At 25.8% G+C, this 13,459-nt stretch overlaps 8 protein-coding genes across 8 annotated transcripts; 6 read left to right on the forward strand and 2 right to left on the reverse strand.

Annotated features, from left to right (window-relative positions):
• Window positions 1-586: 586 nt before the first annotated feature.
• ENU1_027870 (autophagocytosis protein, putative) lies at window positions 587-1,393 on the forward strand (the record flags this gene model as incomplete). The annotated part of the gene is made up of 1 exon (XM_008857208.1): window positions 587-1,393. One exon carries the CDS (start codon window positions 587-589, stop codon window positions 1,391-1,393), a length of 807 nt encoding a protein of 268 aa, XP_008855430.1.
• Window positions 1,394-1,538: 145 nt separating this feature from the next.
• Window positions 1,539-2,741, forward strand: ENU1_027880 (hypothetical protein; the record flags this gene model as incomplete). Its single annotated transcript, XM_008857209.1, has 1 exon — window positions 1,539-2,741. The coding sequence occupies one exon, from the start codon at window positions 1,539-1,541 to the stop codon at window positions 2,739-2,741; it is 1,203 nt and encodes a 400-aa protein (XP_008855431.1).
• Window positions 2,742-3,678: 937 nt separating this feature from the next.
• Window positions 3,679-5,551, reverse strand: ENU1_027890 (hypothetical protein; the record flags this gene model as incomplete). The annotated part of the gene is made up of 2 exons (XM_008857210.1): window positions 3,679-3,915; window positions 3,971-5,551. 2 exons carry the CDS (start codon window positions 5,549-5,551, stop codon window positions 3,679-3,681), a joined length of 1,818 nt encoding a protein of 605 aa, XP_008855432.1.
• Window positions 5,552-5,974: 423 nt separating this feature from the next.
• On the forward strand, window positions 5,975-6,862 carry ENU1_027900 (hypothetical protein; the record flags this gene model as incomplete). The annotated part of the gene is made up of 1 exon (XM_008857211.1): window positions 5,975-6,862. The coding sequence occupies one exon, from the start codon at window positions 5,975-5,977 to the stop codon at window positions 6,860-6,862; it is 888 nt and encodes a 295-aa protein (XP_008855433.1).
• An 84-nt stretch (window positions 6,863-6,946) lies between these two features.
• On the forward strand, window positions 6,947-7,858 carry ENU1_027910 (hypothetical protein; the record flags this gene model as incomplete). The annotated part of the gene is made up of 2 exons (XM_008857212.1): window positions 6,947-7,369; window positions 7,424-7,858. 2 exons carry the CDS (start codon window positions 6,947-6,949, stop codon window positions 7,856-7,858), a joined length of 858 nt encoding a protein of 285 aa, XP_008855434.1.
• A 2,461-nt stretch (window positions 7,859-10,319) lies between these two features.
• ENU1_027920 (hypothetical protein) lies at window positions 10,320-10,895 on the forward strand (the record flags this gene model as incomplete). Its single annotated transcript, XM_008857213.1, has 2 exons — window positions 10,320-10,613; window positions 10,662-10,895. The coding sequence occupies 2 exons, from the start codon at window positions 10,320-10,322 to the stop codon at window positions 10,893-10,895; spliced, it is 528 nt and encodes a 175-aa protein (XP_008855435.1).
• A 242-nt stretch (window positions 10,896-11,137) lies between these two features.
• On the forward strand, window positions 11,138-11,820 carry ENU1_027930 (Rho family GTPase; the record flags this gene model as incomplete). The annotated part of the gene is made up of 2 exons (XM_008857214.1): window positions 11,138-11,422; window positions 11,470-11,820. The coding sequence occupies 2 exons, from the start codon at window positions 11,138-11,140 to the stop codon at window positions 11,818-11,820; spliced, it is 636 nt and encodes a 211-aa protein (XP_008855436.1).
• A 154-nt stretch (window positions 11,821-11,974) lies between these two features.
• On the reverse strand, window positions 11,975-12,807 carry ENU1_027940 (SNF7 family protein; the record flags this gene model as incomplete). The annotated part of the gene is made up of 2 exons (XM_008857215.1): window positions 11,975-12,330; window positions 12,423-12,807. The coding sequence occupies 2 exons, from the start codon at window positions 12,805-12,807 to the stop codon at window positions 11,975-11,977; spliced, it is 741 nt and encodes a 246-aa protein (XP_008855437.1).
• Window positions 12,808-13,459: the final 652 nt, after the last annotated feature.

Below are 13,459 nucleotides of genomic sequence, written 5' to 3' on the forward strand. Positions count from 1 at the left end.
TATTTCATTTGAAATATTCACACACAATGTATTTTTTTATTAAATAATACAAAATAAGCATGAACAGAGGATAATTATACCTAATTTGCATATTAACTGTTATGTTTTTATTATTGTTTTTATGTTATTATTGGTTATGTTATTTCTATTATCTTTTCTATATAGATATTTGATTATTTCAAATAGCAAAAACTCTTTATCTGTCATTTGAACTTACTTTGCCGTGCTACTCAAAATATATATTTAAAATTTGTTTAGTTATTTCAATAGAAAATGAAAAAATATTCTTAGTTATATATTATTTTCAATTATTCATTTCATATACTACAATTGATATCTACCAGACTATTTAGAATAATCGTTTTGAATATAATTCACATTATCTCTTTTATACATTATTTTATGTGTATCTGTTTATAATAATCCTTACACATTAGATTAAAGAAATAAGTGTCATTATATTTTCAAAAAATAAATTAATAGAAGAATAATATAAATAAACAATTAAAAAATGGTTTATTGAGAATAACATAATTTAATAAACAAAAAAAGGAACTTAAAAATCTCTTAAAAGCAGAAATAAAAGATGTCTGTACTTTCTACACTTAAACGAAAGGCTTATGAGACATATACAAAATCAGTTGATCTTGTAAAGCCAACACTTACAGAAAGTCAATTCATTGAAAAAGGTGTTTTAACTCCTGAAGAATTTGTTAATGCAGGAGATTTCCTTGTCAATAAATACAGAACGTGGCAATGGGTTGGAGCCTCAGACTGTAAAAAAACTGTAGACTACCTCCCTGCTGATAAGCAATTTTTAATTACTCGAAACATTAGGTGTGCAACAAGAGCCCAAGGAGGTCCTCCAACTAAGACTGAAACTCTTATAGTAGATGGAGAAGAGTTTGAAGTCCCATTAGAAGAAAAACCAGAAGAAGTTTTTGAAGAAGATTCAGATGAAATTGTTGACGCTGATGATATTGTTGATGCTGATGAATTATCAGAAGAAGCTGATGATACTGTTGCCACTGTGGATGTTGGCAAAACAAGGACATATGATATTTCAATTATTTACTCTCATTTTGATAGAACTCCTAAGGTATGGTTACTTGGATATGATGAAGACCATAAGCCTCTTACTGAGAGTCAAATGTTTGAAGATTTAAGTGCTACACATGCTGGTCAAACTGCTACTACAGACACACACCCATTCCTTGATATCAAAGAAATTTATATTCACCCCTGTAGACATGCACAAGTTATGAAAAAACGTGTTGATGAAATGATTGCTGATGGAAAAACACCAAGGGTTGATCTTTATTTAATGATTTTCTTAAAGTTCTTAGCAACAGTCATTCCAACAATGGAGTATGATTATGGAAAAGACTTTTAATTCATTTCTTCTTTTAATTATACTTTTATTTTTATAAAAACTTTAGATTATTTTCGATTTTGATAATTAACATATCTTTTTATATTGAAAAGATAAAATAATTTAAGAACAAGTTTCTCTTGGAAAAAAAAAGATTGTGAAAAATATGGCTGATGAACAGAATGAAGCCTTAGGATATGTCTGTGTTATAGTTGCTGTTTTATGTTTTGGTAGTAACTTCACTGTAGTGAAGAAATTTCCAACAGGAGATGGGTTTTTCTTCCAATGGGTAATGAGTATTGGGATTCTTATTGTAGGAATTTTTTCTCTATTGTTTTACAATGTTATTAATAAAGGAATCATTTACTTTGAACCATTTGCCATGTTAGGAGGGTTAATTTGGTGTACTGGTAACTTACTTTGTGTTCCAGTGATTCAGTTAATAGGTCTTTCACTTGGACCAGGCATTTGGGGTGTTGGAAACATGGTTATGGGGTGGTTAACTGGGACATTTGGGTGGTTTGGACTGAATTCTGATAAAGATAATGTAAACATTTTCTGGCTTAATTGTGTTGGTGCAGTGTTGGCAGCTTGTAGTGTTCCTTGTTATGCCTTAATTAAAACATCTACTAAAGCGGAAAGAGAGGCTTTGAAAAAAGCGGAGGCAGAAGCTAAAGACAACGAAATTGAATTATCAAATAGTAAAGAAAATAAAGCTGAAACATCTAAAAATTCTTCTTCTTCTTCGAGTAGAAGTAGTGATGAAATTCAACACCCAGAAGAAGAAGACATTAAAGAATTGAATGACAAAGCATTTGAACAAGAACCAGAAGAAGAAAATACCACTATTTTAGTATCAGAAGAAGAGTCTCCAATCTTCAAATTGTTAAAGGCAATGCCAAAATGGTTACAAATGATTGTTGGGTTAATACTAGCTATTGCCTCAGGGATATTGTTTGGTTCGGCATTTGACCCAGCAAAGTATTTACAAGACAATGGCCTTGCTTCACCAGAAGGAATAAACTATGTGTTAGCTCATTTCTTGGGCATTTTTTTGTCTTCAACATTTTATTTCATTTGTTATATTATTACGTTTCGAAATAAGCCTTTCATTTACAGGGAAACAATACTTCCAGGAATGGTCAGCGGAATAATGTGGGCTATTGCACAAGTTTGTTGGTTTGTGGCTAATACTAACTTACCTTATGTTGTGTCTTATCCATTGATTTGTGCTGGTCCTGGTCTTTTGTCTGCATTATGGGGAATTATAGTCTTTGGAGAAATAAGGGGATGGAAAAACTTTCTATTTTTTGCCATCGGAACTTTGATTCTTATTGGTGGTATTGTTTGTATTGTTGTTTCGAAATAACAACTTAATTTATTTTGTTTTTATTTTGAGAAAATTGATAAGGCAGTATTACAGTCTATTGGTTTAGTCAATGAAATGATGAATAAGTTTTATACGAAAAGCAATTGTGGTTATTTTATAAATTAAAATAATGTTGAATGATAAGAAATTAACCATAGTCAAATATAGACTTTTCTTACTTTTCATTAAAAATCTAATAGTTAATGACAATTTTTATAAGACATATCAAGCATAATACTATTTGGTTTTATCTAAGCCAAAAACTCCAAGTATGAAACATAAAATAGAATTTCTAGATTATATAATTATTTTTTTGGTAATACCAAATATAAGTTTATTTTTAATAACTCGTTTTTGTTTTATTTAAGAGAAGGATAATATTTGTTGAAAATAAAGTATGTGTAATAACTAGTTTTCATTTTTGTAAACACCAAGAATAATATTTATATAAACAAATATTCTATCATTAATGGTTTTCTGGGGGTTAAGTTCATTTTTATAAGGCTTTGACTTTTAATTTTCAAATGATTGATTTAGATAAGATTTTAGAATTTGATTCTTTTTATTGGTATTATGAGCTTCTTTATAAAGTAATATTAAGAGAGTCTTTTTTTACTGAGTTTTTGGAGTGATAATCTAGGCAAAGATAAAATTAATAACCTATGGGTTTGTTATAGCAAAAACTATAATAAAGTTTTTGACTATTTTAATTTTTGACTAAAATCCATGAACTGATATTAAAAAGTATAGTCAGTTATTAAAGGTATTTGACCAATATTTTTAGTAATGATATATGTATGTTTTATAGAGATTTAATAATTTTTGTTTTAATAAATTTTTTGTTTAACATGGGTTGGTTTAGTTTTAAAGAAAGAAGAGATGGGTCATAAAAAATATGAAGAAGAGGGTGTTAACTTGAATTGAATATAGTGATAAATTAATATTTCCATTCTTTATAATTCTTTGGTTCAATTAGAATATAATATCCTCCAGTTAGAGATACTGCAAATTGGCACGGTACTTCTTTTGAGATTGTCATGCAATGAACCTCAGCGTTTAATTTTAAAGTAGATAACATTGAATTAACTGAGATATAATTTAGAACACCCAAATCACTACTTTTTAAAATAACTATTCGTTCTTTGGAAACAACAACAACATGCATACCATCACACTAAACTGTGTTAAATCTTCATTTATTTATTTTGAGAAATTCAAATAAAACAAACTGAAAACTTTGCATCAATAATATTAGAACTAATTTCCCATGACGCCACAACACTTAGATCATTGAGACTAATGAGTTGTACTGAATTAGTTTCTACAACTAATAACATCATTCCAAAAACATCAAAACTAATTGGGTTATTAGCTATTTTACCTTGATTATCTTCCATAATGAAATTTCCGTCTTCATCTAATGAAGCAATTATGTTGTCAATGTACTTGATTGTTACAACTCTATGAGAATGACTATATAATGTTTTAAATAATACTTTTTCTGTATTGATAGTAGCAACCATTCCATTATAAAATCCAACAGCAAAAACGGATTGGTCAATTTTATTTCCGTCAATACAAGTAATACATTCATCAGGTTTTTTATCAGAAGAAAGATAGGCAGTAGTAACATGTTGATGTGTTTCAAGATGTGCAACTTCAAGACTTTCTCCCATACCAAAAACTCCATATAATTTATTTGGTAAAATATAAGAAAGAGCATAACCTGGCTGATAGACATTAATTTTACCAAATAATGTTGTTTCTTGTTGATTAATATTTGGTGAATAAAAAATATTTCCATTAGAATCAATACCATACAAAGATTTACCTGATCCAAAAACTAAGTTGATTAAAGTATATTCATGTGACATTCTTGATAATTTGTAATTAATTGGTAATTGTTTATGAGCATTTATTGTTTGTCTAGAATGAACTACTGGCAATTGTGTTAAATGAACTGAATCTAAAGTAAATATAACAACTTGAGGTGGTTGTATTAAGGTTTTAATTGCAGGTGTTGGAGAAGTTAATTTAAATGATTGGATTGATTCATTGTCACATTGTGTAAATACATATAATCCATTTAATGTACAAACATATGTTTTACCATTAATTGAACATGCATGTTGAGCATCAGAAATAGTATAAAGATACAATGATGGAATATCTTTAATGTATTCTAATACATTGCCATTAATTAATAATAAACATCCATTTGGTGTTGGTATTAATTGTACTTTTTTAGAATCAAAAATTGGAATAAATGAATGAAGATCTTCTTTAGCATAACACCTTTTTATTGTAAATAATGTTTTATTAATTTCAAGAGAAAAGAATGTACCATTTGTATCAATAACATATAACATACCGTTGTTTTGTGTATATTCAATTGTTTCAATACAGTTTTGGATTAATGGAATAATTGCTTGTTGATCTAATGTTGAATATTCAAAGAAAAGAACTGAACCATCTGTTGTAGAAAATACAACTTGATTTTCTTGCATTGAACAGTCTGTGAAAGTAAATACTTGCCCATTACATTCAGTTCCTTGTGGAACCATTCCAATATACTCTAACACCCCTTCTTTGCATGTATAGAATTCGGTTCCTGACATGGAAACTACACAAAGATTTCCTTGGTATTGAGAAGTTTTATGAAATGATGTAAGTACAGTATTTTCAGATAAATCAACATTACAAGTAATTTCTGTAGTACTGATATTTATTACTGATGCTCGTTTGTTTGAGTAAATTATTAATTGATTACTTTCTGACAATGGGATAATTTCTGTAATATTTGTTGTCATTTTCTCTGACTTTCTTTGTTTAGCTTTTTTAGTTTTTTTTTCATAATTTGTGTTATTTAATAACAATTACTTAATAACCAATGTAGTTAAAAATATTGTTATCAAAAAGATGTTTAAAAATGAGAATAGCTTATAAGTTTTTTTTTCTTAAAGAAAAAGAGTTATCACATAAAATAGGTTGGGTGACTTTAGTTTACTAACAACAACCACATCTTTTTTTATTTTTTTTAATCTTATTATTTTTAAATAGATAAATAACTCTTAACATCAAAGACACAAAACGAATAATGCACTTATGTTGGTACGTTATATACTTTGCTACAAAAGAAATAAACTTTCAGCTTTACATAACACTTTTATATAAAATTCTTGTTATTCATAAAATTAATCTCAAAATAATTAGAACTTTAAACCCTGAAATAAATGTCAGAAAGTAAATCCTCAACATCTTCGTCATCATCTCCATTTTCTTCTGTCTCTTCTTCTTCTTCTGTCTCTTCTTCTCAAATTTTAGATAATAAAGAAATAGATGAACAAATGTCAGAAAGTGAATCATCTTCTTCAAGTAATGAATCTACAGTTAACAATACAACTAAGGTTAAACCATTATCTGAATCTTCTTTAAATATTAAATCAAAACCACACCCCATGTCAGAAAGTGAAACCTCCTCATCGGGTGCAAGTAGTAAATCATCAAGTGAGTCATCATCATCCACCCATCCAAGTATCAAAGGAGTTGAAGAACCTACAATGGAAATTGAGTCAAAACCAAGCGATCAACCAGTTATAAAAACAACACTTAATAAGAGTCAAGTATCTAGCAGTCAAGAATTGTTATCACAACCAGTACCTTCAACAAGTAATCAGACTGTAACAGAACTATCTGAAAACGATTCTTCTTCAGATAATAAAGTTACAAAAGCAATGTCAGAAGATTTATCAATAGATTTGGAAAAAGATGATGAAGTTAGCAAAGGCGATGATAAAAGTAGTGAAGAAGACAATATAACTAGTGAAGAAGAAGATAAAAGTAGTGAAGAAAAAGATAAAAGTAGTGAAGAAGAAGATAGTAGTTATAGCATTGATGAAGAAGAACGAATTGCAAACCAAAATAAAAAATATTTAACACAACTATTAAAAGAATTTGGGGATGATGTAAATGAATTAAGAATGAAAGCAACATCATTTAAAGCAGTAAATATTGAAGAGATTACATCTGCATTAAGTCAAGGTATTAACATGTTTTCTGATTTAGAGTTAGAACTACTTGGAAAGGAATGTGTTGTTCCTTCAAGCTTGAATCAAAGTTGATTGAATTGTTTTTTAAAACGTAATTAAAAAAAATTTTTATTAAAAACTTAAAATAACTAAAAAAAGAAACATAAAAGAACAAGGATGAATGACACTAATACCACAAAAGATGAATATATCATGTCTCCTTCTAAAATTGCTATAAAACAAAATTTCTCCCAAATGGATTACCACTATGGTTGTTCTTGTTATATTGCTAAATTAGAAGAATCAAAAGAACAACAACGATTATATTTTAAACCAGAAAAAGAATATGGTATTGGAAGTCATTCATTATGTTCTATAAGACTAACACCAAATGCTGAACCATTAATTGCATTATTTCAAGTTAATTTAAGAGGAGATGTAAGCATTAATCCACGGACAAAAAAAACATCAATTAAAATCAATGGAAATACTATTACTACAGCAACAAAGTTAAACAACTTTGATGAATTAGACATAGGAGATCTTCATTTTCAATATATCGTGTTCTATGAAAATATTAAATATCAAAATAATCCTGAAGTTTGTTTTTTAGGTTTACTTTGTTCTATTAACAAAACAATATTTATACTTTAGCTCAAAGAAATAGATCATAAAGATATTATTCGTAATACATTAACAAAATTCTTTATTAATGAAAACTATAATAATTCCGATATGTCTCCATTTATCCAATCTGTTCATTCTTCTTCTAAAATAGATGAAGCTCTCTCCCTCTGTCTTAATATATTGAAAGAACTTACTCCAAATCCTGGAAATAATAAGTTCATTGGTCTTTTCAGGCAAATGACTTCTCAATTATTTTGTAGTTCTTCCTCTGGTATTGGAATTAACTTATCTTATTATGAAGCAGACATATATAATGTTACTAGGACAGTTAAAAAGACTCCAAGTCGTAAAATAAACTTTGATGAAATGCAAGACAGTGAAGACCCTTTTGAAGCCTTTAAAAAGGCAAATGAAAACAAACAAGAAAAGACTTTAAAGAAACCTCAAATAACTGATAATTAACAATAAATATTATTTGTGTTCAAATTTCTTTGATTTTATATTATTAACTTGTAAATAACATTATTTTTTTTTATTAGCTAGAAGAGTAAACTATGTTCATTGAGTTGGAATCTTTTTAATAATAACTATTTAGTTCAATTGCTTTAAAGATAGTGAATTGATAAAATAATAGAAATACTAAATAAGTAAATTATATACGTCTATTAGAAATAGGTATTTACAACTAATGAAAATGTTATATTCTTTAATTCTTACTACAAAGTTTACTATAATAAATACTTCTCTCAAAGTTTTCACAAATAACATTTATATTCTACTTCTGTCTTTTTAAACTAATAATAATTTAACTATTTAAAATAGTAAATCTTCAGGAAAAATTTTCATAATGTTTAATAATAAAATAAATTAATATAATTTACAATAACAAGTACCAAACTTAAGTAAATAAAAATAACTGAAAAGAATAGTATTTGTCAAATATAATTTAATATCATTTTTATATTAAAATGGTTTTATTTATCATTACCATATGAAATCATCTTAAACAATCAATTAATAATATATTAATGTTATTTTTCTATTTATTTAATAAAAATAAAATGAGTAATATGAGATTTAAGAAATAGAATGTTTGTTTTTATTATTCAAAATTAAAAAGGAATGTTTGAAGTAATGAGAGTCTATATTATAATTTTTGATTTATATAAGGAATTGTCATACTTATTTCTAATTATTTTCATGTATTTAGGTTATTATCTACAATAATTTTATAATAACATAACCAATAAGTATTTAAACGAAGAAATAATAATTTATTAGTATATACAAGTTTTTAGATAAAAAACACCATCCTTGCTATTTTTTTTTTCAAAACAAAAGTATTTTCAAATTAAAAGAACTATTTGAATTACTTTGATTAAAAGAAGAGTTTTACATTAAATATGATGATATTAGATATTAGATAAATCAACATCATTTATTTTATTTTTTATTATAAAAAGAATATAAAAGTCATGAAGTGAAAGTTTTCTTCATACATATATTGTTAATTAGTCGTTTTATTAAAAAGAAAAATAACAAATATTTAATTCCCTTTTTATACTGAATGTTATTTTACAACAACCATAACTCAATATCAATAAAGATATTCTTTATAATTGAGTGTTATTTGAGTATTAAATAATAATTAAATAATAACAAAATACTTCATATTATTAATATTTAAATTGAATAATAATATAATAATATATTATATTAATAAAAATACAAGCTATGAATATTTTTTAGACTCTTGTTTATGCCTATTCTTTTAGAATAAAAATTGAACATTAATAAAAATACACATAAACAAAAACAATCGGAAACAAAAGAAATGAAAAGTATCTTAAGATATAAAGAATTAACATCCAATTAAAGGAAGATTATTATGTCATAAAGTATTTTTAATTCAGTTTTATATAATTTAAATATTGTATATTAGAAAAATACTAAAAATTAATCAATATTGTTTCTTTTATTACTTTTGAATGGCAATATTGAGATAGTTTCAATAATCAAATACACATTATTTATATAAACCATAGTCTAATTAATAAATAGCAACTCTATAAAAATAATAAAATCAAATGAAGGTTATGTGATAACCGAAAAAATTAAATTAATCAATTATAAAGCAATAAAAATTATAATTATTTTATTACACCAATTCAATTTGATTTGTAAGAAGAAAGAAACACTCTCCAAAACTACCAACTCAAATACTAACAAACATAAACATACATTAAACTATTACTAGAAAGAAGAAGTCACATTAAAACAACAAACTATAATATATTAATAACCAAAAAAATAATGTAATAAAGACAAAGAAGTAATAAAAAGAGAGAATTTAATAAATGTCATGAAAATAATAATACATAATAAAAATATAAAGGACGAATAATAAAATTTAAATAAAACTACCGTCATTACATAATGAATATGAACATTGAATTTTAGAAAAAAAAATAAATAAAAATAAACTAATAAGTTTAAGTCTTGAACAATGAAATAGGATATATTTTATTCTTTTCTTTCGTTATTATATTTACAAATAATATTTTATTAACTATGAAACAAGTAAGTATTAGCTTATTATTTTTACTGATAACCCAATGAAAATTACAATTTTTATTCATAATCAAAAATATTATCGTATAATAACATAATAGAAATAATAATAATTTTAATAGTGTTTGTCCTTACTTCATCGTATTTCTTTTTCTTCTATTTCTTCTTCATAAAAAGATAGAATTAAAAAAATAGAACAAACAAGAATTTTAGAACTCAAGTAAAAATCAAAATCGTTCTAATGTTTCTAATTTTTTGAATAAGAGACAACAAGATTAATTGGTGATTATTAATGAACAAAACGTCTTATTTATCTTCAAGGATTTTGAGATCTGGTTTAAACAAAGAAAACATGGATATACCTGTTACTTTTTCAATTCATTATGTTACTTCGTATGGGGAAGAGTTATATATTGTTTTTGATGATGGAGTTGAACGGAAAATGTCATGGAGTAATGGTCATATTTGGACAATTCGGTGTTGTGTTTTACCACGATTAACTCGTTGGTGGTATGAAGTAAAACAAAGTTGTGTAGTAACAAGAATAGAAAAGGACTTACATTCAAGACAATATATCTTTGAAAAAGAGAGATTTTATAATATAACTGATTCTTGGGATTGTGGGGCTTATTCAATGAAAATAAGTGTTTGTTGATAATTTTTTCAAGACTTTAGTTATTAACTTATTTCATAGAAATTCCCTAAATTACAAAAATCAAACACTATTATTTTTACTCATCCTAGAGCAGTAACCCTTCCTTATTATAATAGGAGTCCTTTGGTTAGGTGTCGTATCCAAGAAAATAATGAATTAGATAATAATGTTCCGAATTATAAAGGAGTTAGATTTGATTCTTTTGATGATATGATGATAGAAGAAACACAAATTTCTTCAAAAGAAGGACATGAGTCAGTTTATCAACAATGAGTAAATCAATTGTATTTATTTTTACCAAAATATCTTTTTTGCCTTTTTCTAATTTTTTGGAAGAGATGAAAAAAGAAAGAGAAGTATTGGTAATTACGTTATTATTTAAATATTATTAAAATAATAAATAAAACTAAATTAAATAGTAACTAAAAATAAGAATGAAAAGAAAAATAGATTAGTAAATACTTTTAATAAAAAATAAAATAAAAAAAAAAAACTATGAACTTTGAAATGGTAAAATGTCTGTCAAATTAGTTGCTGTTGGTGATGGAGCAGTTGGTAAAACATCCATGCTAATTTGTTATACAAAAAATGAATTTCCTGAAGAATACATTCCAACAGTATTTGACAATTATAGTACAACAGTTACTCTAGGAGATGAAGTTATTTCATTAGCTATTTGGGACACTGCAGGTCAAGAAGAATATGAGAGTATTCGACCATTATCTTATCCATCAACAGATGTGTTTTTATTATGTTATAGTGTTGTTCAACAATCTTCATTAGATAATATAGCAGAGAAAGTTTTGTTTTTTAATTTAAAAAAATATGTTCAAGACTAATTATTTAGTGGTTACCTGAAGTTAAACATCACTGTCCTTCAAGTAGAACATTAGTTGTTGGTTTAAAAACAGATTTAAGGGATAGTGTTGAAGAAATAAAGAAATTAGAAGCTAAGAATCAAAAACCAATATTTCCTAACGACGTTCAAGAATTTATTAAAGAAAATAATATTGAATGTGATGGCTTTTGTGAGTGTTCTGCTAAAACACAAAAAGGATTGAAAGAGGTAATGATTCAAGCAGTGAGAGTTTGTGTTGGTAACGGTCATACTAAAACATCTACACCAACCCCAGATAAAGATAAATTAAAGAAAAAAAGTAAAAGTTCAAAAGAAAGAAAATGTTGTGTTTTGTTGTAGAGAAATAAAATGGTTCCGAAAATCAAGTATTCTTTTTTCTGAGTATCATTTCACATAAATACACTGTTGTTTCTGTTACTTTATAAAATTTCTTTTTTAATGAATTTTTTTTAATTCAAATAATAACTGAGAACTTTAAAGAATTTCTTTTGAATTAAAGATTGGCTATTCTTGAAACAATATCATCCTCATCTTCATCATCTTCTCCTTCATTAAATGCTTTAGGAACTCGAGACCCTGGAGTGTCTAAATCTTCAGGTTGTTCATTACCTTCTTTCCTTGTTTTAACCCCACCTTCCATTTGAACTTGTCTTCTTTCTTTAAGTCTAGTATTTCTTTGACGAGTTTCTGGGACTGGCTTAAGACCATTTTCAACATCTAATCCAATTTCAGTTAATACTTTATCAACTTCAAGCTCTGTTTCTTCCTCAATATCATCTCCTTCATATCCTTCATTCACCATATCACTGACCATTGTATTCTTAATTCCTAATTCAGCATTTTGTTTTTCTATGAAATTAGTATTAGTTATTGTGATTAATAACTTACAACATTACACATTGAATTAAATATATTTTACTATGAACAAGAAAGAAACAAACCAAAGTCATTCATAACTTTTTGCATTGCTGGTAATTTAGTTGCTTCATTTACTTTTCTCATTGCATTAGTTACACCATTCATTGCTTCTGTTACAGCAACCATTGAACTCATTTCTGTTAATTTCATTTTAGTAGAGTTTAATTGTGCAATAACAACTTGAAGTTTATCAATTTGTTTTTTAGTTTTAACTAAGTCGGCAGCCATTACCTTTACAGTATTAGTTCTTCCTAATCGAGCCATCTTTCTAATTTCATTTGTTAATCTTACTTCTTCACGTTCTAATCTTTTAGATTCTCTTGTAATTTCTCTAATAGATTTAGAAATATTTAATTTTTGTTCTCGGACTATTTCTTGAGGTGTTTTCTTATGAAATAACCTTGACATAAACTACTATAATTTTAAGTTCTTTTTTTCTTATAAAAATAGAGGATATAATTGTCATTTCTCTAAGTAATAAATAATGTTTTTATTCTTTTATATTTTTTTTATTTAAATTCTAGTCTGAAGAAAGTACATAGTCAAAAGCTATTTTAGTATAATCTTGAGTATGAACTAAATACAAAGACTAATGAATATAAAGTATATACTAATAGTTTTTCATTTTTGTTTGTATGTTTTTGTTTATGTTGAAGATAATTATATTAAATTCAATATCATTTATTCTATCTTTTGATTTAATATTATCTTTTTCATTAATATTAAGTACTTTGTTACTTATATATGATATTTAGTCTTTCCAATCAGTTTATAATATTTCATTATTTAAATAGTGCTGAATTTAGATTATTTATAAAAATCATTTAATTTGTTTTAAATTATTTTTTCATCATTTATAATTAAAAGACGTAAAAACTGCTAAAGAAGATGAAAGGATAGGATCAGTGTCCCTTAATCAAAGAACACTAAAACAAGTTCAATTAATACTTCATTAATTACTTTTTATAACTAGAAGACGTAAAATTCAATATAATTTTAATCATATATTGAAAAAAACCCTTTAAAAAAACAAAAGCAATTAATTAAGTATTAATAGAAC

This window comes from Entamoeba nuttalli, assembly GCF_000257125.1.
Source record: "Entamoeba nuttalli P19 unplaced genomic scaffold asmbl_2481, whole genome shotgun sequence".
Taxonomy (NCBI): Eukaryota; Evosea; order Mastigamoebida; family Endamoebidae; genus Entamoeba; species Entamoeba nuttalli.